The 25,984-nt window shown below is 39.8% G+C and overlaps 1 protein-coding gene across 1 annotated transcript in view; it reads right to left on the bottom strand.

The window, feature by feature from the left end:
• The window catches only part of CEP85L (centrosomal protein 85L), a 121,976-nt gene that overhangs the window by 25,788 nt on the left and 70,204 nt on the right, over positions 1–25,984 (bottom strand). Inside the window, exon 4 of the mRNA XM_075046837.1 lies at positions 9,959–10,080. Within this exon, the coding sequence (XP_074902938.1) occupies positions 9,959–10,080 (122 nt within the window). The remainder of the gene's footprint in view (positions 1–9,958; positions 10,081–25,984) is intronic.

Here is a 25,984-nt window from a genome sequence, read left to right on the forward strand (position 1 = left end):
TGGGGTAACCTGACAGGAGCCCACCCTTGACACTTGCGTTTACAGAAACCAGTCCCGTAGCTCACACAACCAGGTTCAGTGAAAATACTGTACCTAGGTACCATGGAAGATGCTCTCCTTCACAAATTCCCAATTTTTTTTCCATGAGTAAGTGTTACAATTCTATGTTGATGGCAAAGTAAAGGCTATTGGCATATTATGTGACCGTCACAGGACTTCTCACGTGGTTTCATTCAGCTCTTTTTGTCCAAAAAGTACGTACTCTATTTAACTTCAAGTGTCTGTCTTGACACACCCCTTCCCCTTACAGTCAGACTTAAGGAGAAAAGGAGGCAATGCCCTGCTCTAAAGACATCAACCAACCAAAGGGAAGAAACGTTTGTTTTGTTTTGTTTTTTAAAATAAATTTTTTAAAAAGTCACAAAAGGCAGGAATAAAAAACATGCTTTTGGGAAGGACATTTAAAATTGTTCCTTATTTACATTGATGTTTCAGAAGAAAATGTCATTAAAAGATGTATAAACTTTTACTTTTCTATCCAATCAATTGATACAAACATGGTGCTAATTGTTTTCACAAACACTTCTAGCACAAATCTTTCCAGCTGTCCCTCAAGGTATAGTATTGTCTTGAGGAATGGAGGGTGGCAGTGCAGAAGCAAACGGACAAAAAGAGAACCGAAACTCCTTTTGAGCTAGGAGAAGATTGTCTGGTACACAGAAGATCATTGCGGTTATCCACAGAAGAGTTCTGCATATTGTCTTGTATTTTTCTTCAGATACCACAATTTTAAGGCTTTTTTTCCTCGGAAGTAACCTGCTTATTATATTTTCATTATTATCTTTATTACTTTTTTCTTCTAAAAATTTCACTGATACCCTGGACTATGCCTTTTCACCCCATTTTTTTGAACCTCCAGCCATAATTTATAAATATCCTGAGATCAAATCCTCCCTGTGCTGCTCCCAGGTACATTCTTTCTGAGGGAACTCAGCTGAAGTGATGGGTTCAACATACATGACTCACGTGGTAGCTACGCATTCTATGGTCCCCTGTAACCAGCTCTTTTGTTCCAATTCCCACATGATAGTTATTTAGATGCTAGCTAGATTATTTACAGAAAACTACTATTTTCACAAAGTAATCACTTTGGCTTACTTCCAGGTCTTGTAAAGCACACACATCTTTTGTTCCCTTTTCTTCTATTTCCTCGAGCATTCTTTATTTTTGTAAACAAAATTTCAAGGCTTCAGTTGTGTTTTACTACTGCAGATCAATGACACTTTGTAAGGAAGGAAAAGTTAAAAACCTGTCATGGCAGATCGTAACATTCTCTTGCCTTTCCCAGAATTACCAACTATTATCTGTACACGAACTGCTGGCGCTAGAGGCTAGGCTACCTAAGATGTTGATTCTGTGTAATTATTTTTATGGTCTTTAAGGAGAGTAGTTCTCCTTATCTGACTTCCTGCCTGCCACAGATACTACCAGTCCCACACAGTAACCTCTGTGCTGAGCCCAACAATTTAAATCAAACTGAAGCACGTCAATCCTCAGGAAGCTAAAAGCCCACGCTCAAAGAACTGAAATCGATGAAGTGACATCTGCCAGCGTGGTTCTGACAGGTCTCTGCCAATGAACATCCTTTGCTGTAGAAGAAAGCAGAAGCCCTTGATCCTGAACACCCCTATGTTTGGGGTGAAAGTCAGTTCTAAGCATCAAGCGTACCAGAAGAGGGGTTCACTAAATCCAGCTCAAACTTCTATCTTTCTGATGCTAAGGGGATGGGGGGAAAAGTAAATCCCAGAATACTTTCAACCAATTACACACCTAAGGAAAAAAACCAATCTTTTTAAGCCCTTGTAAACAGCAAAACAGCCCACCAGCTATCCTTTTCTCTCGTAACGACCATTAGCGCGCCCTAACATCAAGTACCTGTTTCTAGCTTGCCTAAAGCCAGGTCTGTAAATAAGCAGCTCCCTTTCAGTTGGTATATGCAGATGATGAGAAGCAAATGCACTTACACTGTGCTGCCCTATCTGTTTGGGGAGAGGCTGTTGGTGTGCCTCCTGTGCCCTGGACATCAGCTCTCAGCACCTCACTGGATCACAGCCCCCTGCCCACCCCTCACGCTCCCTCGTGGGGCTGGAAGGGAGAGAGCAAAGCGAGAAGTTACTGGGGTTGACGGAGCTGTGGGGTAAAAACCAGGGACGGTCTTGCGGTAATATGAACAACGCTGGTCCTGAGCAAAACTGTGGGGCTGGTCCCTGGAGCTGGGGCCCTGGAATGATGCTGAAGGCGAGGGACTGACTAGGGAGAGCTGGTGAGGAGGAGAGGCAAGAGTCCAGGCAGCACTGCTGCGGCTCGCCTTCCCCTCCACGGCACACCGTGGGTTCCAGCCACAGCTGGAACAGGGACCTCCACCGTGACCCGCTCTGGCATTGCTGTGCAATCAAGAGAGTTAGCGCTCTTCTGCGCATCGGCGAAGGGAGAAAAGCTGGCCAAATACACTGGCCTCAGAGACAAGAGCATCACCTTGCTAGGACATTTGTATTTAAAGGTCAGACTCAGAAAACACTTAAAGGCGGGCTAGGGAATGACCAAAAAAGGCTTCACATGTGCTTTTCAATTATGGGTCTGCTAAAATTTGCAGTGTCTCTGCCCACGGACAGTAAGGGGGTGCTTCTGGTGGTGCATATATTCCCTGTGCCACTATTCTCTGCAGACAAACATGGGGAAGACAACATGCTATGCCCCGTGAAATGGCACCCAAGCTCCCCCCATCCTGGATGACTGTGATTCTACTTACAAAGCTGGCTAGAATCCAGAGGAAAACTACTGGTGCCACTTGACTCTAACTGAATCCATTTAAATGAGCAAAAAGAAAGTTACAGCCATAAGAGAGAAGTATCAATTGGGGCGGGGGGGGGGGGGGGAGCAGATCTCAAATTTGATTAATTTGTAGTTCTGTCCTTTAGCTCAAACAATCTGCTTTGAAAGCTCAAGTCAGCACAAAGGATGTGAGAGAGCAGAGAAGAGCACTCAGCTCAACATGCACAAGCCTGGACTGTCTTCAGAGACCAGCATTAATAATAAATACGCTGCTTAATATACAAATTGCTTCTCCGTATGTCTCAAAAACATTAGTATGACATAACTGACATTCACATCATTTTCTCGTATTCAGACAGGACAAGCAAACTGTGGACACGTGCTTACACAGACACTAATATATGCATTCATCTGGAAATAAACCACATTTTCTTCAACCTAGGACCAACTCATCTGTTCTCCATAAACCCATCTTACCCCTCACTTGCTCTAACATGAAAGAGCCTTTAGTAACCCACATCTGTCAGAGAAGCACTTCCTTCCCTCAACTTTTAAGAGGCTTAAAATAGTGTAAATCTAAGCCCCGCACTACAAGTCAAGATACAGGTACAGTATCTTCAAACACTTCAGGACTTTAGAACAGAGCTTCCTCGACCGCAGGAGGGACACTAGTAACTTCATAATAAATCAAATTACAATTGATGCTTACCTTCAAAAGTCATGAGTTAACAAGAGCAAGAGTTGCTTTTGGTGAAAATGCCTGAGCATATTTCCTCAGAATTGGGATGCAAAGTAAAATGTAAACCGGATCCTTCTGTATTACAAATGTAATTTATTCCACACTGCAGTTGGAGGTATGCTGCTTTGTTTTGTTGCTTAAGAAGCTGGATACTAATTTTTATATCCCTTTGTTTTAAAGCCATGATCTCTTGGGACCACAAGTCCAGACGTGCAGTGTACTGATAGGGAAAGAGATCAGCAGTAAACAAAGTGCTAAAACCAATGTGAATACATTTTCCATAATTTGGAAGATAATGACAAAGAACTCCAACATCAGCAAAGATCATGAGAAAAACTGAACTCAAATTTCCTATGCAATAAAGTCTGGCTTCTTTGGTGAAATTATGAGCCTGCAAAGTGAATACTATCTTTCCACCAGCTACAGGAGAACTTACCTTGAAGAGAAGATGGGAACACTACCTCTGGGATTCAAAAGGTGATCTCTATTCTGGATGGATTGTTATTTTTTAAATTACTTTTCTGAATTGCATAGAAGTTTGAAATGCTAGCCTGACCCATGGGAGGTAAGCTAGTGCTGAAGCAAGGCAGGCAAGAGCACAGTCAGCAACTGTACTCTACTTTCTCAAATGCTCTGGGTTACTTAGTCAAGGGGGTGTGAGGCATGAGCGGGACACAGACTGCACCCTTCCTCCCACGGTGGGAGGTTTTAGACTTCTGCAGTCTCCTGACAGGACGAATACAGAGCAAGCCTTGCACCTCCCCTGCTGTTCTCAGCTCTGCCAAATACTAGAACTTCCTAAAAATATTTAGACGTACAGAACAGAGAATGGCTCGGCACCAGTTCCACAGAAAAGGATCTGGGATTGCAGCTGACCAAAACTACACAACGTTGTACTGCTAAAAAGCAAACACCACACAAGCATGGCCTGAGAGAGAGACAAGCACTCAGCCGGAGGGAGGCCTCAGCTCCAGGGAAAATGTACTAATGAGGAAGAGAGAGCTCAAGGAATAACAAAAGCTACCAGAGGTCTAGAAAACATGACCTAGGAGGAAAGACTAAGTCATATTAGGAAAAGTTTTCTAACGTTTCAGCTAATTAATCACCAAACTGTCCAACCCAGAAAGGCTGTGGAACATCTGCTACTGCAGACAGCAACAGCATAGACATTCACCAGGAGTGACACCGCTACAGCTTGTCCTCCCTTGGGCCCAGCAGACCGGTGAGATAGGTCCTTTCTAGCGCTACATCCTCTCATTATTGCCAAGATTTAGGTTATTATGTGAAAACTAATGGTAACAAATTCCATTTCATCTCTATTACTAGTATTCACCTCTGAAAAGGTGAAATTTAAAAGGTCTAAAATAACTACTCTGTAACAAATCTTCCTGAAAGTTTACCAGCCCAAGATACAAAAGCCTCATCCACAAGTTACCCGGGTGATTGGTGATATCAAAAAAAAAAAAAAAAGCATCTTTTTCAAGCTATTATTGCAAGCAAAGCCTATTTTACACAGCAAGACATGGTGAGGAGGCTCCTCGCAGCCCTACTCCTTGCACAGGACTCCCAGTTACACATGCATGTGCTCAGATCCTGGGTGGCATAGAGCTTCAAAGCTTCCTCAAAAATGACATCAAATTATCACTCAAGTGGATATGCTAATACTGCAGATCTTAGTAGACCATCCCAAATTAAGAGAATTACAGCTTTACACTAGCAGTAACATAAGCACTATCAGAGCACACGATAGTTTGATGTCAGCTACTGAAGTCAGGACAATCTGACACAAGGCAAAGAAAATCTAATTCTCTTGTCCCAGTGAAAACATCTAAGCATAATTCAGCTATGGATGGAAAGCTAATGATTTAGCAACTGTTTTAAGAATGTAAATGTTATTATGCCCTGAGGAATGACAGCTATTCACAAAACTTTTACTTCTATATCCACGTTTCCTTAAAAAACTGTCCAAATACCCTTAAACCATCTGGAAGAGAACACTGCATGAACAGTGTTACTCTCAGCAGCTTTTGTCACATGTTCAGATATCTGGCATTTATTCACGTACCCCCCATATGCAGTCCCTGCCAAACAAACAGTGCCAGGACCACACTCAAGACATCTACAGTGGCTGGCCAGCCTCAAGAGACATTCGCAATTGTACCAAACACTGTAATTTCAGTGTTGTGAATGTACTGAACAGAGGAGCAACACAAAGAATTAAAATGTGATGTCATAATTTTCTAAACCAATACAAACACTGTTGGCTCCCTCTGGTGCTACATATAACGTAGTGTTACATACTAAACCACCAGAGAAGTAAGGCAATGATATAATCCAATTATTTTGTACAGTAGGTGACAGACATTCGAGTAATAAGTGTTAGAGCAGCAGATTCCTCTTACAGACAAAATCCTTAAGTCCTTATTCACAGCCTGTACCAACAGCTGTTATGTGGAGAAAACACGACACACACCTTTAAGAAGTGCCATTGTGATCCCGTGCGCGCACACGCACACCCCCCAGGCTCCCTTCCTCACACCATGTTTTCCCTTCCTAAAAGTATGGTCTCCATCTCATTTTTTACGAGCAGACTTGAAAACCATTCTCATGCTCTAATTCATTAAATTGGCAGTGATTCCTAAAATAGTTTTAAAAAGCAAACCAAACCCACTTCTAAACCCACCCATTTATGCTGTGTACATTTATACTTAAAAATATGCATTTGTTATGCTGAACAGACTACACAAATCAAATAAATTTTAACTAATCTATTACTAAATCTGCTGTTCAACACAGCGTATAGAATAAAAATCAAGCCACTTGTCCTATTCACAGACACAACTGGCTGTTTGGGTTTTTAAAAATTCTATTCATGGCACTGAATTTCCAGTGACACACCAAAGTATCCAAGTATGATGATTTACACTGTAAGCATTACTCCTTGAATCATTTTTAACGACTATTTGAAACTTGCTTGCAGCTATTCTAAACTGTTGGATTTCTGATGCAAAACAAGGAAGTTCAATAATCTAATCTGGAAGAACTGGATTTTTGTTGCTTTTTTATCATTGTGTGGAAAGAAGGGAAGCAGGCAGCACATTTCTCTTTCCTTCTCCTGCCTCTCCTCCCTTTTTTAGCACAATAAAGGTAGAACAGCTTAAGGATACTGCCTTATACAGAGCCTCCATTTCCTACTTATCAACAGATTTGAGCACCGCTATGCAGAACAAGGTGTGCAGTACGAAGTGACGTTAATCTTCTCTACCTCTTGGATTAGCGGAGCCCCAGTACAATTCCCAACAGAAAAGGGTTTTAACCTTAAAAAAAACTGGGTAATGACCCTGTGGTTGAAAGAGAAGCTGGTGACAAGGGCAAGAGAAGGGTGTTCCCGGTGTGCTGCTTTTCATCCAGCTGTTCTTGTACCTGTCAGCAGCAAAACATCTGGGTCTGGAGCACCACGCCGGCTGCTATCCTGCTCCTCCGGCTTCCAGACAGCAGGAGGTTAACCTGTCTGTCCCAAGCTTCTGTCCCCCCAGAATTAAACAAGTCTCGCTGGCATCCTCCAGTTACCAGTTTGTAGATTCAGCATGAGACATGACTTAAGGAGACTACACCTTTTAAAACTCTTTGAGAAACACAGGTACGAAGGGCCTTTCTCAGCAAACACCTACTACCAAACCTCAGTCAACAAAAGAATTCCTCCTCCACTTCCCAAAAGCCTAAATTCTGTAATTAACTACCACCACCTTGAATCCTAATTAACCACACTTTAGAAAACTTCATGCATTTAATTTAGGTCACTATTCCCAAGTAAATTCAAATTCTGAAGAGAAGTTTAAAGTAAGCTCAGGAAGACCAGGAGCTGGAAGACTTAGGTTTACTCCCAAACATCATCTTGACTCTCAGTGCAAGGCCTTGTGTCCCCATGTGTTATATATGGATAAGATCAAGTTTTCACTTAGTGCCTTGAAGAAAGGTATTATTCGCACTTAAGTCTTACTAATACCACATCTAACATTAGTGCTTTATAGTGGAGTTCTATTTCTAGGATTTTGGACAGCAGCTATGTACCATTTTCTCCATGAGTTAAACCAAAAATAGCTCTGTTTGCCATAGAAAACACTACCTCCACTTAAAAAAAAAACAACAAACAAAAAACCACACAAAACCTGATGTAAAATCTTTCTAAATATGCAAAATCACTTTGTACTAATTTTAAAGAATACAATCATCTATTTTAAATAATTTTATTTAATTTTAAAATAGTAATTTTTAAGGCAAATATTTTGCCCAAATGGAGGCTCAATATTTAAAAAAAAAGTGTCTTTTCTGTGATGTATTATTATACTGCATTATTATAATTTACAACATGCTTAACTGTAACACCAAGTGTCTCCTTAAAGGAAATTACTGTAACATCACTAAATGGTCTTTGTTTCATTTCAATAGCTTCCAGGGTGTATTTTGCCTTTTCAGCTGAATGAAAAGGAATCATCTCAACTGACTTCTGGTCAGAAATCCAGAAAAGACTGTATTCACTATCGTTAGGTCACACAAAAGCATGACTCGTACAAAAAAAAGAACCTGCGCACTGCCATCGGATACCAAGAAAGAGCTTTTCTTCCTCAACGTGGACAGTATTAAGTAACATTAGCAGGCAGCTAGGTTACAAACTGCCACTTCAGAAACCTCACCCTTGGCTGTAAACACATTTCCAGTGTGAGAAGAGTAAGGTGAACTGCCTTTTTAGTTGCCATCGTGTAACAAGAGTTGATGTAGAGTGCAGAGGATGACATGCTCAGCAGAAGCTCCCAACACCGTCCATAGCCATCAGGGGCACTTACAAATGGTGCGGACACCTTGGGCCCCGAGAGGTGGGCTGCAGGTTATACAGCATCACTACTGATACAGCAAGCCTGAAAAAAAACCCTGTCGTTTAGACAGCCTTCAAGCAGCTGATCAAAAGGCTCTGACAGAGAAGACCTAAGCAACAGTTAGGGATGTTTCCATCTCAACTGCTTATCCCCTTGAGAGATCACCGTCTCTGCAGGAAAGCTGGCAGAGTGGGACGGTGTGCCTGTGCCCCGCAGTTCGGAACTTTTGTGTACCCTTTTCAGCTGCAGAGGCAGGCAAATGCAAGCTAATATGCCACATCAAGCTGGGAAAGCTGATGCCAACCTTCATCGCTACAATGCCAGCAGAGGTACTGGCCAGGCTGCTAGGGGACAAACACCTTAAACCACTGCAATTCCTTGCTCTGTTGCAACAGAGGAAGGAACAGATCTTGCACAAGCATAATTCTCCTCGTCCCAGAGTAAATTATGCCAAGTTGTCTATCTCCACCCATTAAAAGATAAGAACTGCTAGACGAAATATAAAAACATTCCTAATGGATGCCTGACATTCATAATGGATGCCTGACATTCCTATGATCAACACACACCTGCTTTACACAGTTCTCCTCGTGCTGTGGAGCAAAGTATCAATAAGAGGGCACAACTATTTCAAGATCAGAACAACCACTCCTCTTCCAGACATGAGCCAAGAGTTTATTATTAAAACCCAGACTAAGCCAAATGATAATTATGTCAAATATAAAAATGCCCTTCTTAAATGTCCTACATCCAAACTCTGCAGCTCCTGATGACATCTGCTAATTTAATGTAAGCTTCATTAAGCTTAAGCCCTTTATTAAAAGCACATTTTCCTCATTAAGGCTTCATTTTATCCAAACATCAAAAAGTCCAGAAATTACTTCAGATATACTAGAAACTTAACAGCAGTGAGTTGCTGCCAAGGCCTGTTTCAGATTGATAGCAATTTTAATAAGAAGTGATGGATTTACTGACATATAGATCCTAGATTTAATATTTTACTATCTGAATAATTTGTATGAGCATTTGAATAGGATTTTACCACTGAATGTTACTGCAAAGGCCAATTTCTCAAAGCTTGATCAACTGGCTTCAAGTATATTGCATTTCTGTACTTGTCATGGGAAAGAAAATCAGGGCAATGCAGTTTACCAATTTTCACCTTGCAAGTCACTTCCAAGACCTGTACAAGTGGAAAGGTGTCTGATACAAAGCCCCACACTGGTAAGAAGCTAAGATGGGGAAGCTGACAGCAGAACTGGCTGTTGGTCTCACTCTCCCTTTTCCATTGCAGAGGCATTAAACCCCTAAGTGAATTTCTAAATCTGTGAAAGACTTTTAGCCAGCAGCCAGTCTTCTCTCCTAGCAAGGATTAGCTCCCACATATTTGTGCATAAATATTTGCTGGAACGTAACAACTTTACTGAGTAAGCAGCTCTCCTGAAAGTCAGTTTCTACATCATAGCTTTTACATCATCTAATCTAATCAATGAAGCAGGAGCAGGTTACTCACCGATCAATCACAATCTCCTTCTGTCTCAGCAGCCCCTCTTTAATTTTCATTAGAGATTCCCAGTTGCTGAAGTCCTGATAGCTGGTAGCTGGGTAACTTTGACGAGATGTTCCAGTCGGAACCTGTATAAAATAATTGTAGAATTAGCCTCCAAAACAGTAAAGGTAAGTAGTATCCTAGGTACCAGGGCATTTACAAAGTGGTTTTTTGTTTCAGAAACCTAACAGTTGTTTTTCAGTTTAATTCAGATTTGCTTTATATAAAACAAACAGATGTTTATAAACAAGTTTCTTGAAATAAACTTCAGTCCAGTATCAGTGATATAAAACTTATTTTATCATTTCTCTACTAAAGAATTCATAGCTCTGAAAGCAGTTTAAGATGAAAACCTCATCTAGAATTTAAGTACGTAATTAAGACAAACACCACAAAATGGTCATACCCTGCTGCAATTCTCTTAGTACTACAAATGAGATCGCTTGATAGCTTTAGACCTGCTGGTAACTGCAGATAACAGTTACCATTCCTTCCACTTGTTGAACTTCCACCTATAACTTTGGCATATAGAGAAATTCCCCTAGATATGTGTGCATTTAAAATATAAAACATGGGAATATAATTCTGGTTAAATTCTAACTGTTTCCAAGAATCACGAGTAAGAGGTTTCAGGTTTTTCATTCATCTTCTCAAAAGCCAGCTTTGTCCACAATAAGCTGAGGACAACAGTTGAACTGAATATGAACCAACAATGTTATGGTTTGGAAGAAAAGCAAACAACTAACTGGGATGTTTAATACACATTTATACTCAGAATATGAAAAGTATTACAAATATTTGTATCAGGAATTTACATAAGGGAAAGTTTAAGGTAGAAATTCTGTAACCAGACTGAAGGATCCCAGCATCAGCTGCCATGAGGTATCGATCTAATCTTCCACCAGTTTTTTAATCTCTGAAAAAAAGATATCTCTTTTAATATCTGGGAGGCATTCTGGACTATGCTGTCTTTTTATGTTTTTGGAAGAGAGCAGAAGGAAAAAAAAAGTGACAATATGGCTAATTTTATTTTTTTTTAAGTTTAAATAGATTTTAGGATCTTTTTACTAGTATTGCTCTAAAATGTTTTAAATTTCATTTGAAATTACAATAAACTGTATTAAGACCAAGATATATCATCAACAATTAAAATTAATTTTCAGGGAATATTTCCTTTGCTTAACCAACTGGATAGCTTTAACAGTAAAATTAGTTATAAATTCTTTTTAAAAAAACACCAACAATTCTACACATTAAACACTTCATGCCAATTTCTGGCCAAAGACACACTGAAATTGTGTTCCCTGTTGGACAGTATCAAGTATTGTATCTTTATTGAAATAGCCATATTGACTGGATAAACAGTGCTTTTTGAGGAAAAGTAAAATGTGAAATAACATTAAAATTAAATTTTATTTTAAAACGGTTCACTGATTTATGACTATGGTTAATATTTCTTGTCCCATGCTGACTCATGATTACATCCCACAAGCAATAAAAAACACAGAAAAAATCTGAAAATTCTCTCAACTGTAGCACCTAAAAAAGTGCCTCATACAACTGCTTACTGAAGCATATTCTAGCTTTGAAAGTTTTGTGGGAATAAAATTTGTCACATCTGCAATTTCTAGTAAGTCAGTCCACGAAACGTCTGCTTGTTCAAGGAAGTTATGTTAAAGATGGCACTGCACTCTACTGGGAGACAAGGAATGGCAAAGTTAAGTGCTACTTGGATTAAGACCTACCATCCATTTGTTAACATTTGCGATCAATTTAACAGTTGTCTTGCTTCATTTTTCATGCACAACGATCAATATGCATTAAAAAATCCTAAATTGGTGATATCACCTTGGCTTTTTTTGGTCTGGGCAGAGGTCTAATGAAGCTTAGGAAAGATACCAAGTCATGATTCTTCCTGTAAGTAATACACGTGCAGAGTCTTGAAGGATCAATGAATATAAAATTAATTTTGCCTGGGTTGCTCAATCCAGACCAGGTAACTTCAAAAGTCGTCTTTGATGCTTACAGAATACCTTCGGATTGTCACGTATTGTTCCGTATTACAATTATCCACATGACTGGCTGAATTAACAGGCACCAGCACAGAACTATTTCAGTGAAAGTCTTTTAGTCACACATGCCATGTCATGCAGTATAAAGTGACAACATCAGGAACTATCACTGTACTGTGTGTCATGAAGATTTCTCCTTTGCTTCTCCCACTACAGTGCTGAAGAATGCTTTTCTATATCCACCTCAATACCATTCTGCTACAGTCAAAAAAAGAGAAAGAAACAGTCCTTAATGCAGTTGGGATTAGAACCTTACTTTTCAGAGCCAGAAATTCCATCTCTACCCAAAAGAAACAACCCACAACAGTTTGACATGATAAACAGGAAATATATGGCTTTATAAAGTCAAATCTACCCATTTATTGAGCAAGGTGAATTTTGTCTTTAAGACTGAACTATAAAAATGAAGATATTAAAGACAACTCTTTAAATATGAGCCCATCTTAACTGAAAACATTTTGAAAGCCACCAGTGGTTTCTCTAGCAAGATTCTTCAAAGCAAGCCCATTACTTCAATCTAGCACCTTTGCAAACCTAATAGTTTGCACTAAAATTAGAAAGAAACCCTTCAACTTTGGTACAACATATAAGTGACTATACAAGAAGTCAAACATTAAGGCTGCTGAAAAGCAAGGTAATGGGTAGGGTTGGGTTTTTTTTAAATCTAATATATATAAGGCCTCCTTAGCTGACTGACCAAGATGCTTTTGGCTTTGGAATGTATTTAATCTTATTGAGTATATACCTGCTGTATATACATATGTAAAAACAAATAAAGTATTATTTTGTATTATAACTGTGCTTCAATTTGTCACTGTGAACAGATGAAAACAACAACAAAAAATATTCATTTCTGATATCATGTTTCAGCCAATTTTAAAAAACAAGAATATGCTAAAAATACTTCTTAGCACTGCCCAGAATAACAAGACACTTCACTCATTTAGGAGCACATGGTGTTGACTGCTCCAAACAGCTTTCTAGCTGCTCTGAATGGTGTGGTAACACACAGCTGGTCCACTTACATTCAAGTATTTTGGCTCCTAAGGACATCAAACCAAATAGTGAGAGCAAGATACTCTTTTAGGACTCATATACAGAAAGCCATCCACAGCTCCAAGTCCTCAACTTGGATCCTCCGCAACTACAAAATAAAATACCAGCTTGAAACACACAGCATTCTTTTCCATCTGCCCTAGAAAACACAACTATTTTTGTCGCCTGGCACCTCTTCCAAGAGTATCAGCCTCGGACTGAGAACATCTGTTCAGTTAAACAGTATCCTTTGCACAGTGGCGTTCAAAGGTCCTCACTGGCTTGTTTTTTGACAAGGGCTTGGCCTTGACTTTCATGACCTGGCAAGCCTTCAAGTCATTGCTGAGGCACAGCTAGCTGCTGGGAAAAAAAATAAAATAAAAAAATCTTTGCTGTACTAGCCTATATGCAAATATTTATTGCTGGAACACACATTGCTGACTGATTCCATCATGTTTCTTAACAGTGGGAAAAATAATTTTTCTCTGGACTAGATGGTAGCAACATTTGGATAACTGAGGCCAACAATGGCTGCATTTTTAATTGCACTAATTAAAATTATCTTCTCCAAACACGCTCGTAGTTTCTGCCTGGAGCAATTCAGTGTCTCAGCACACAGACTAGCACAGCATTCCATGTAACAGGCTGTATCGCAAAGTAAAGGTGGAGGCCAAAAACGTCAAAATGATAGCTAAGCTCAAAAAAAGGAATGGATCGTTAAGTGTTTTTTTCCTGAAAGTTGCAGTTTAAATAATTTAGAACTGTCTATACTACAACTGTAAAGTTTTCACAGCCCATTACTAACAGCTAGCACAGCGCCAAAAGTTATGCCAAGTGAATGATCCCTTTTGGCCAACTGCTTGCACTGCCCTACGCTATCATAAACCCCCCTCTGTAGGTATCATTCTTCTCTCGCTGCATTTTACAGGCATTCATTATTCAGGAGAATGAGAATTCCTTGCATCCACAGCTAATCCAAGGCAAAGCATTGGCACAACCAACGTCAGCAGGCGTACAAACTGTTCCTTCTGTTTGACTGACAGTGGAGGAAACAAATCTGAGTGTCCCCACGGACTGTGCCGCCGTGACATGGCACTTGCCCTACCACCTCACTGGGCGATGAGGGAGAAAGAAGAGGTGGATGTGGCAGCAGCAAGCCCAAATGCACTGTTATCACAGAGACGCCTCTTGCTCTTCGTTCCCCCGTGATGAGAAAAGGATTAGATCTGTAAAGGCAGAGAAGCGGTCACTGATGAGCTCTGCAACTGCTCCCCACCCTGGGTAAGGAAAGAAGGATTTACCCATCCCTTCCTCCCCACCCAGATTTCTTCCTAACATCAGGCTGAGTGTTTCAGCTCACAACAGCTCCCTTAATTCAGACAATCCTGGCGGATCATCTGTCTTTTATGCCAGCAAAACATGGCAAGGCTAGTGGCTCTCATGCAGGAAAAGGAAGAAGAGGCTGCAACCATGGAATCAGGCCCTAATTTTAAATCACTTTAAAAGCAAGGCAAAGAATCGTTTCTATAGAAAAAAGACTGTGCCTTGCTGAAACACACTAGAAAGAACAGCCACAAAGAAGCACTATGACACATTCCCAGATGGATAAAAACCAAGGTGATGGACTGATTCAAGAAATCCTCACTTGTGGTGTCCGTATTTCACCACCACCTACTTACCACTCCACTCTGCTCCATCTTTGCCATTTAGGGAAGATGGTGTTTCTGCTCAGCAGGATATAATCCCTAAAATTCTTGGCAGCAACACCTAGGCGGTATCACATTTTGCTATACTTTCACAAATCTCCAGCAGTCGTGGGGGAGAGAACATCTAATCATGCCCTTGCGCCCTTATTCCAGCCATGGTAGACATGGCGTTCTTTGGGGAATTTTTAATGAGGAGGAGGACATAATTAAAATCAAAATTGAAACATCATCAAATTGTGAGGTACTGAGAAATACAGACATATCATAGAGATGTTAGCTTTGCCAACAGTAAGTGGTGAAATCCAGCACAAAAAAAAAAATTATCAAAAAATCAGTAAGGTTTGGAAAAAATTCCCAAACACATACTTTAGACAGACATGCAATCTGCAAAGCAATTAATGTAAGAGGGACCACAACTAACAAGGAGAATAAACTTGACAGGAGTTCACAATTTAACCTGCCCGAAAATCAGCTTAAAGCAAGTCTGGATTGTCTATATATGATATGTCAGGTCACACAGAAAGGGGGCGAGGGAAGGAATAAGGCAGTGACTTTAAATAGCTCTGGCATAAACCCAGCTGGAAGAACATATTCGGTTCTGGGCATCGTACTACCAGAAAGTCACTGAAATGGTAGAACATGTTCAAAGAAGAGCAACTCTAATGACTAAAAAGCTTAGAAAGAGTGATTTATGAGTAAAGAGCCAAATACCACAAGGGCTGAAGAGACATGGTATCAGCCAGCAAATGCTTGGTTTCCTAGGCTGAGAGTCCATACAAACCAAGGCTGACGGAATGAAAACTGAGATATGACGATTTGGGATAAGACTATCAGGAGGAAAAAAACCCAAAAACACGCCCCCAACAACAGCAAAAAAAACCAAACCAAAAAACCCAAACAAACTAGAAAGAGAAAAGTAGCAAAAACATCTCACAAACAATTGAAAGAAGATTCAGATTTTAAGGTTTTAGGATCTACACTGAATAAAGTTTAGGAACTAAAGGGCAAGCTAGTCCTTACTTGATGACACATTAGGACTTCTTCTCAGCGTTAGGGTTAAATTATGCTGCAACCAAGTACGTGGGACTCAGGACAGAACTGACTACACTATGCTGAGAGGAAAATCATTTAGACTCCAACCTCATAGACTGAAAAACAAGATCAAAACTAATCTAAGAAAGGGCTAACCTTAAAAATATATAGCCACAGCTGAACTACATGGATGCTACACAAAGGATTTCTACAGAATAAGCAGCCAGCATGACAGATGCACTAATTGTCATCCCCGTTTGCAGTAGCCTAAATTAGTGTTGGTAATTTGGAGTCTCAAAATTGGCTAAACAATACAATAAAAAAAGGACAATTCCCACCCCCTCCACCATTTTCATGTGGGTTTTCTGCTATTATAGAATCAGACCCATTCAGTTTGGCATTGCAATATCATACAGTGTTCAAAATTGTGATCATGAGTTGTTCTGTTCTGCAAGCGGGGAGTGGGGTGGTGGCGGGCAGCGTGCCTCTCTCTGGTGAGAGAAACCGCATCATTGCGTCCGTTGTATGACTTTTTAAAGCTTTTCCAATAAAAAATTAAAAAGCTAATGCTGACTATTTATAGACACCACCACTATCATCGTATCTTTTAGACAGTGGAAAGCTTTCAAAAAGGAAAAGAATAAACAGTTACAGCATTAAAATGCCTCCTAAAAGCAGCACTCCCTCTAGCCATTAGACTTGTTTCAAGAATGCTTGTCAAAGCCTCCTTCACAAATGAAATCCCCATTGGACACGAGGCATTGCACACTTATTAGATAGAGACCTCACAGACTTGACCCACATAAGCCAGGGAGGAATTTGACTGTCCTACAAGTTACTGTTATTTGTACATTTACTTCTTCCCCAGCATTATTTATACTGCAGCTGAGGCTTCTGAACTCAGGTTTGATAACCACAGCAAGAGAGGAAGATGTGATCCCTTACCATGACAGCTTACAAATGACATCAGAGCAAAGTCCAGCAAGTATATGGTTGCTGGGTGTCCTGGTTTCAGCTGGGATAAAGTTAAATTTTCCTCCTAGTAGGTGGTATAGTGTTGTGTTTTGGATTTACTAAGAGAGATGGGAGAAAACAAACGCTAAGGTCAGGTACGCTATTCACCATAGAGAGAAAAAAAAAATTAAAAAAAAAAAAGCAGAGATTTGCTACTGATAGCATAGTTACAGGGTTTTGATAGCAACCACTTGGTCACTTAAACACAGTGTAAATTTACACTGCTATCAAAGAGAGGGGGGCCTGTTCTCCTGCCCCTTCTCACCACTTCAAACATTCATACCTTTCAGCTCCCTCCTGACAGCCCTAGTGCTACACTCTCCCTCCATCCATACACATGAAGGTTATTTGTATCTAGGTCAGGTTCCTATCAGATTCATTGTACAAGGCCATGTGAAATCTAGCACTGGCACACACTGTTAAGTGGAAAAGCAGCATACAAGACAGCACGTTTTGCAGTGGCACAGCTTTGTGCTGGATTAGTACAAACACACAACCACAAGTTGAATTATCTCAACTCCAGACAGTGCCAAACCCTCCAAAAGTATCAGTTAATGGACTGAGTGTTTTCTAAGCTTCTGAAAAAAATACTACTATGCAGCTGCTGTGACACTGTCAAGTTACTGGCCAAGACCTGGCATGTTTAGCTATGCCATCAGTTCAAGCAAAGGAACTTCCACGTGAAAGTGGCATAAGAGAATAAAAACAAAAACCTCCTGCACTTTCTTATCTTTCAAAATAGCCTTGCCTGTGCTGGTTATCTGAATTACAAGAGCACACACAGGACCAAGAGCAGCCCTAGCCTACAGTCAGAGAGTGTATGTGTGAAAGGTCTGTATGTGCTCAGAACCTGCATCCAGCAGGGGTTCCTGAATAAAACAGAATATAACAGGGGATTAGTAAGGGAAGTGAACCGGAATGCTGGCCACCGCTTAACTGGCATGGTTTCATTCCCTCTAGCATCCTTGACAGTATTGTGCAAAAGCCTCAAACAACAAGCTAAGAAGTCAATATATTAACTCCGAAAAGACTCTGCAAGTTCTCTACAGATGGACGTTGTTACTGTACGAGTCAAGGACCGTCTCATTACAAGAGCCACCCAGCAGTCCTCCGGGACTCCCACTGCTGCCACCTTAAGCGACTACGTTCGTAGAGTGAGACTGGCACTCCCAGAGCTGCAGCCTAGATTATATGCCCTCTTCTGTTTATCTTCCTAGGAACAATTACACTTCTCTTGCTTTTATGTGTTGTTACAACATTCCTTTATACTCCATGCAACACCAATATTATTTTTGTCAGAAATCTTTGCCATTTATATTCTGGCAAATGTTATGAACACAAAACACTTCTAGGTGCCACTTAATATGACGTTAAAAGCAACAGTGCCTGGAATTTTCCACTGATAACAATTGGGTCTTTCCTAAGTATAGAAGCACTTGTTTTATTAAGTGTTCATTTTATCTTCCCATTACATTTAAATTCAAATATTCTTTACTAAAACAAAAATAATTAACAAACCTGGAGATGAAAGGGAGCTTCCACAAGGAGAACAACTTTAAACAACTGTTAAATTCATTTTTTTGTTTTGTTTTGTTTCCTATTCTGGCCTGGAAAGTACCATGACCAAAAAGTGATTACAGTTATTCAAAGCCCACAAAAAGACCATTGTTTTAAATGCTGCACAAATGTAGGACATATGCTATTTCCTACAAAATTTTATGAACTGTACAAGTAAGACAGAAATAGATTAGAAAAAAGGAATAGTTGGGAAGACAAGATAAGGCCCAAATCGGTCATGAATGGAAGCACCCCTAAAAGTAAAATATCTCAGTCATTTGCACTCAGGCATCCTCAACCAAGTTATGTTAAATGCACATTGCTAATATTTACAAATACCAGTTTTCTGAGGGCCAGTGTTGATGCAAAAAGTGACCTAGAAAGCAAGCAAAAAGGTGTTGTATTTTTTGCCAGCCTGCATGAACTCTGGAAGGATGAGCAGAGCTGGCCACCAGTCTTGCACAGAAACAGACAGGAGCCATTCTGTTACCAAGAGGATAGTGAAAAGAGAGTGCAACTTTCACCAAAGAGAGTGGTGAATATTAGAAGGGGGAGGAAAAAATACTTGCTGTGCAGTAATTGGAGAAGAAAATTTAAAAGAACCTAATATGCACAGAGCATCAATTTCTATTAACAAAGCATGCAAACATATTGAAAGAGAGTTAAGTCACTCTAAATCTAACGTGAAGCAGGGGTATACATTTGGGGAAAACTGATGCTCTGCAAATTCTTTATCAAGGGTCCCAATTTTTCAAATGGAAGATCTTTAGATTCTGTGAAGGGTGTTGGCCCCCGAACCAGAAAACTGAGCCTCTCTTCTGCATTCCATTTTAGCTTTTCATGACTTTAAAAGAAACATGAGCCATGAGTGTAGTATTCACCAGATTTAAGTGAAATTAAAAAGAAAAAACTCCCACAAAAATAAAGCAGAAACGTTCAAAATATTTACATGATAACAAACCCAAGTATTCACACAAACTCATAAAAGCACACTTCATTTAAAAATGGCAGTCCAGAACTGGTCTCTATGGGCACTTGCAGAAAGAATGAGAGTCTAGCCAAATTACTGGAACCTGTGCATTTCAAGTTTTGCAGATGCAACTTCTCTATGTTACAACTGATAGCACATGGGGAAGGAATGATTAGGTAACATAGTTTTCCACTCCCTTTTAGGCTGATAAACCAAAATAGTAAGCAGAAACTTACCCCCCCCCTTTGTTCTTCTCCAGCTCTCATTACCATGAACACAGATTTAAAAAAGACAAGGAAAAAATACAAGGATAGTCTATAAACAGCAGCAAGTGGGGGATATAGTAAAGCCACCTTACTGAGGATTGGAAGACAAAAACAAGTTCTCAACAATAACAGCCTCATGCAGAGTTAGTAAGATCTATGGATGTCAGAGCTCTGTACAACATGAGTACAGTACTCATTTACATTTGTTGATGACTACCTTGAAGAACTTCAGCAGATGGAAAAACTAGAGGCATCCTCATGTTTTCTGCCCCCACTGCAGGAACTCTCCCTTGAAGGAACTAGCTGTGTTTCACCCAGCAAACCAAGGAGGACAGTATATGGACCTACTGTGAAACGATTTCCATTGCTTTGGGCAGGAATTCCACCACCATCTCTGTACAGCATCACATACATCACATATCATCAAGTAAACAACAATTACTCAGTCACCCCAGAATTTTGGGGGGGAAAAAAAAAAAAATTTAAACTCACATGGAAGACACCATGTACCTGTGTGACTTTCTAGACTTCAGAGGTAATTACAGAGGCTTTGCACCTCTGACAAATCAGGTCCTGGAATCTCAAAAGTCAGACACTTGAAAATCCTGGCCTGAAACTTCTGCATCACTGACAAATGGAAGAAATGCAGCCAGTTTAACACCGGACTGTCTATGAAACTGGGAACCACACAAGCATGGAAGGTAGTCACACAATTTGTGTGTGGAATAAGTGACAGATATTTAAACTGTTTGGCTTCAATCCAGATTATGAACCTTTCCCACTTGAGTTTATGAGGGGTACTTGAAACGCACTTGTCTCTAACAAAAGTAGCAGCATGATGTAAGGGTGCATTTGAACATCCGTGTCAGTGTGTGAAGGTGTTTTCTTTCCTTAGGAGATAAATTGGGGGGGGTGGGGGGGGGTGGTAGCCCTAGTACCTTCTTAATATAAGCAGAAAGAGTAGAAAAAGTTCACAGTAAAAAAATAAATATCACTTGCATCACCAGCAATTAGTACTTGTCACTTGTAGGTCTCAAAGTATCTTAAAAAGAAACTAGCCTTATAATTCTCATTCTACAGAAAGGGAACAGACAACAGCAAAGACAATTTGTCCAAGGCTCTCCAAAGAGCACCAGAACACAGCAGGTTCTCTAGTGTTGAAACCATTTTATAACCAAAATACTGGTTTTAACAGATACAAATGAGACTATCCCTGCCTGAAGAGAAATAAACATGTGTTGAATCAAGTTATTGACTGAATTAAAAAGAAAAGCAAGATCTTATCCATCCAGAACATCCTTGGAGCCAAAATGGAGATGAAGCTGCATATTCTGTTCGACAGGATCTGAATCTATTTTTCATCATGCTAGAAAATGTCACACACAAAGGCAGGTCTCCTGATGCTCCAGCTGGAGACTCCCTTTTGTGTCTAATAGTGAATGAGAATGAGAGGGGAAAATGATTCCCAGAGTAGTGGTGAGCCACTCTGCTAGAAGTGGGGTACCTGCAGCAAACCCTTCCTAGTATACTGTCTAATAGTGCATCGATAATACCAAACATTTGGAAAGAACTAAAAGCTGGTTCAATAACAACTAGTTCAAAGCTGTATGCACACCTCTTTACCTAGTATCTCTGTGATTGAAGCTCAAAATAGCCTTCTTACAGTCTTTGGAAGAAAACAGAAATAAACATGTGCTAATCTGGTAACGCAGATGAGATTCGAAATTATCATTTTCCAAATTCCAGTCCGCTGCTACTTCCATTAAGCTATACTCTATCCACTAGTCAAATTCAAAAGGCTTGCTAATTCTCAAGTCACCTTTCTGCACTGTCGTTACTAATGTATTTTAGATCAATGGAAACCTGCAAAATCCTCCATAGGTGGAAAGAAGCACCAGGAAGCTCAGGTGGTCTGTAGAGAACTTAGGAGATGCTCTCTAATTTTGCCTCTGTAGTCCTACACACTGAAAAAGTCATATTGAATATTCAGGCAAGTGTGTTTTTCAGCTATACAACCTTCTAAACATATTTGAAGACCCTTTTTACACTGAAATGTCCCCTTTTTTCCTTTCCCTTCCCTTCATCAAGTATGCTTATCCTCTGTTCACAGTGGTAGCTAATAAATTAAACTAATCAAGCAAAACAGTATAACTTTCATCTGTATACTTCTTAATCCACACAGGAGTTATTGCAGTCTGAAGAGTTTCAGATTTAATGTAAATGCTGCAGTTTATTGAAAGAAAAAACCCCAAACTATGGATACACATTTAGTCTCTTCTTTTAAAACTAGTACTAGAGTAATCCAATATAACATGAATTAGGCAACTGTATTCTAAGACAGAAGAAGGAGGCTCATCTAGAAGGTGGCAAAGTTCATGTTTCAGAAAGAACTGCCTTTATTTTCATTTTCTAATTCACAGAGACGTCAACACTATTTTTATACCAAATACTCATATAACCAACTGATACAAAGGACTGTATTTCAAAACCACAGGACAAATTAATTTTCAGTAGAGGCCACAAAAAGAGGAAAGCAAATAGTTTCTTCTGTAAAAAGAAAGTCATAAAAGGAGGTAGAAAAGCTCTCCACATCATCTCAGTGGCCAGGCAGCTACAGTCCAAAGGACCAGTGAGACCATACATGACAAAATTTCCACACTCCAGTGAGCGACAACAGAACTTCCACAAGGAAGCAGCTGCCTGTAGCAAAATACGTAGTCAGAAAATACTTGCAAGACTGGGAAATCTGTTCTTGCTACTCAGAGATGCTCTGAACCAGAGGAGTAGAGCAATATTTTTATTTCGGCACATCTATAACAGAATAAAGAAAAATACGAAGTTTTGTACCTCAAATTCTCAAGTAATAACGTTTGGGATCTTAATTTTCTGGGGTGCTAGGAGTGAAACAAAATTTTATTTTTAAAATAAAGGGGTTTTTTTCCTGTATATGTAATTGTGAAACAGCACTTCATTTCTGAAGAGGGAAAAGACATTGTGTTGTTTAAATAAACTTCAATGATTTCTAATGAAGTAAAAAAAAAATTTACCTTACTGTTTTAGCTATGAATTGCATGTAAGCAAGGAAGTGATAAATAGCTGACATTCACCATGGGAATTGTGCTAGTCTTGTGTATAGCCACTCCACAGAAGAAAAAAAAAAAGAAGGAAAAAAAAAAGGCAGAGCAATGGGCAGAAAAAATAAGCGATGAAAAGACAGACGCCATTCTGTAACATCAACCAAGAGAAAGAAAGGTGTTTCTCGTTCACGTTTCCCATACGCATATCTCAAACTAGGACCAACTGAAAATTAGCCTGAAAACCCTTTAGATGTCTGCTCTACACTATCTCCACGTTGATCTGAATGAAGATCCCAGGGAAGCAAGACGTTGAGGCCACCGGTCTGCAAGCTCCCCCTCCACAGTACGTGAGGGCGGTTACTGTAGTACTCTGCATGAGAGTCCTTCTCCTTCTAAATGCCATTAATGCGTTCATCATTTGGGGAATGCTTATGTACTTCTGTTAGGACAACTTTTGGCTAAAGATAGGTAGCAGCTGAATCTAAACCCCAATCGTTTCTCCTCCATTCTGCAGTTACTAATGTTTAAGTGGAGGTAATCCAGCACCACCACTTGGCAACTGGAACATGGTCTTCCAACTTTATCTCTCCTTCATATGCCTTTGTCCCACCGTTCATCCATCACTCATAACATGTCAAATAACACAACTAATCTCTGTGCTTCCTAGAACAGTTTATCTCAAAGACACTCAACACAGCTTCTTAGGTACAAGGGTCTCAGCACACCACCTAAAGCACATTGTTCAGCTTAACCAATTGAGGACACCAGTAACATCAAAATACAGTTCTCCCAGGCATTTCATAGAAATAAAAAAACCTTCCACTGTAATGAGGATCACCAAACTTCCTATTCTGTATCATGCTGCTATTTTGAAGACACTGTGCACCACTGCAATTAATTGCTACTATTCAATTATTTGACCTTCATTAATCTAGTAAAAAAGTACACTTTGTTGATACGAAAACAACCAGCTATTTGAAAGAGCACTTTTTTGGTGCTGTCAATACTCTGTGGCAAAATAAAAAAGCTACATGGCTCATGTCTGTGCTAATTGTGTTGCCTCCAAGTGAAATAAGTGCTCCCTATGGGGGTATGGGAGGAGGAAGGCCACTGTGGATCTTCAGAGCAAGAGCCAGACAAAATTTCTTGTTCCCCTACTTCTCTCCTAACATTGGGTCAAAGCACCAAAGACAATAAACAGGCGTTACACACTTCTGAGCCCTGTGATCTACTTTAATGGTTAAAAGTTCATGCCAGTAACAGCAACTGAAATGAAAACATTCAAGCTGACCTTTCTGAAAATGTCTTTGGTTAGTAACAAATCAGATGACTAGTCCTGCCAGAGCCTTCAGCATTCCCAGAATAAGAACTATTTCAGCCCAAGTTGTATAGTTTTCTATTAATTTATTTTGTACAGGTTTTTTTAATCACTTTGCAATGGTATGCTTCACAAGCTGCAGCTTCACAAAATTAAGTTCACCTTGTTTATAATGAAGAACAAAATGTGAAGATCAAACTAATTTAATGACTGTCCAGTGCTTAGGAAAAGTAAATACTTCTTGTCCCAGAGGAGAATAACACGACGCAAAGCCTAGATTTCTCAGCAGAGCTGTTTCCTATAATGCTAACAGAGACTGTAAGTCTCACCATAGAAGCAGGAAAATCTGCAGCCTCAGAAAGGCAACTTTGTCCACATACATCCAAAAAACACTGAGATTCCAGATATGAATGAGAATCACTGAAGTCAGATAAGCATTAAAGTAGGTATCAGGTAAAACATAAAACCGTATGGGTCATAAATCCATCAAATTCAAGCAAGAAAACTCAAAGGCATAAAAAAATGTTACTATCTCCGAATTGACTAGGCTATCTCCTTACCTGGTGTAAATCTGGAATGCTGTCCACACCAGCTGAAAACACTGCTTTTCCTGTATTTCTAGAAGGAAAAAAACCTCTCATCTCCCTTCAGGTTGTATTAGGCCTGCAGTGCAAATGTAACTGAAGGATACGTTAGCTGGGTCCTTTCCCTTTGCAGGGATCAGCAAAAAGTGTCTTGTAAGCCACATTTGATAATACCTGGATGGCTACAAGCAATTACATATGACGCAGGAAGCATCTCAGAATCAGGCCAGAAAAACACTGGTTACAAAAAGGAAAGATTTCGTTTTAGTGTTCAGCTTCAATATCAAAATCTGCTGTTCTGTCCTGCTTATAGAAACAAACCAGTGCCCATCTGTGGGAGCATCCGCTTCTCCCTTCTCTTCGTTTTTAGCTACTTTTAAACCAAACACATGCAACACAAGAACCTTAGCAGTGTGATATTGTAGAGGTATAAGAGAGAAAACTGCAGCAGCACCATGAAATTATGTACTAAGCTGAGTACTCAGACTTACTGCTGGATTTCTTTACTTGTATATTATAAGTAATTGGGCTTGGGTTACAGTTCATTTCTATGCAGATTCGTGGATTATCAACAGACCAGATACTGACATTTCAAACTCCTTTCACAGATTATACAGGTAGCCAGTGTCTACACAGCTGGAATTTTAAAACTAGCACATGGAAGGCAAAAATAGCCCAGGAAATTATTGCCAATGTGAATAAAAGTATTATTATTATTATTTAAATAAAGGAGCTGGTATGCTGTAGTATAACACGTCTCTTTTTGGACATTATCCCAAACACCAACCGGATCTCTAAATAAATTTATGAGAAGAAACATGCTCTGGTGGCAGATTTCTAATCCCACTGGAGAAAGCCCAGATCATCTCCATTTAAGGTCAAGCAAGCAACAGCTGCGCATTTTTGTTCCCCAGAACAAAATAAAGCAGACCAGAACCTCCAACACAGATTCCTTTTTTAAAGCTTTTCCTTTCTGATATCCACGAGTGTCTGGACCCATTCACCCAGGGGTGAATCAAACAGTACAGTGATGTGCTCACATATACTGTCTGTATCTGTCAGACTGACACGTCCCATGAGCAGCACTTTGGCATCTGCCTCAGAACCCCACCAAAATCCCCATGAGCTACACAAAAAAGCAATACTAAACTGAACTAGAAAAATGTTCTCCAGAGAGGGTACCCAAACAAGCTTGTTGTCAAAGAAACAACATCAATACAAGATCTACAATATCCATGTGGTCTGAATTTGTGCAAGTTATGTTATTTAACGAATATATTTTCAATTTTAAAATTTCTTATCTGAGTTAGACTTTTACAGAAGGCATGTATTATATTTCTGATGAGATACTACTATTTT

The sequence above is a fragment of the Buteo buteo genome, chromosome 15 (assembly GCF_964188355.1).
Source record: "Buteo buteo chromosome 15, bButBut1.hap1.1, whole genome shotgun sequence".
In the NCBI taxonomy this organism is placed as follows: domain Eukaryota; kingdom Metazoa; phylum Chordata; class Aves; order Accipitriformes; family Accipitridae; genus Buteo; species Buteo buteo.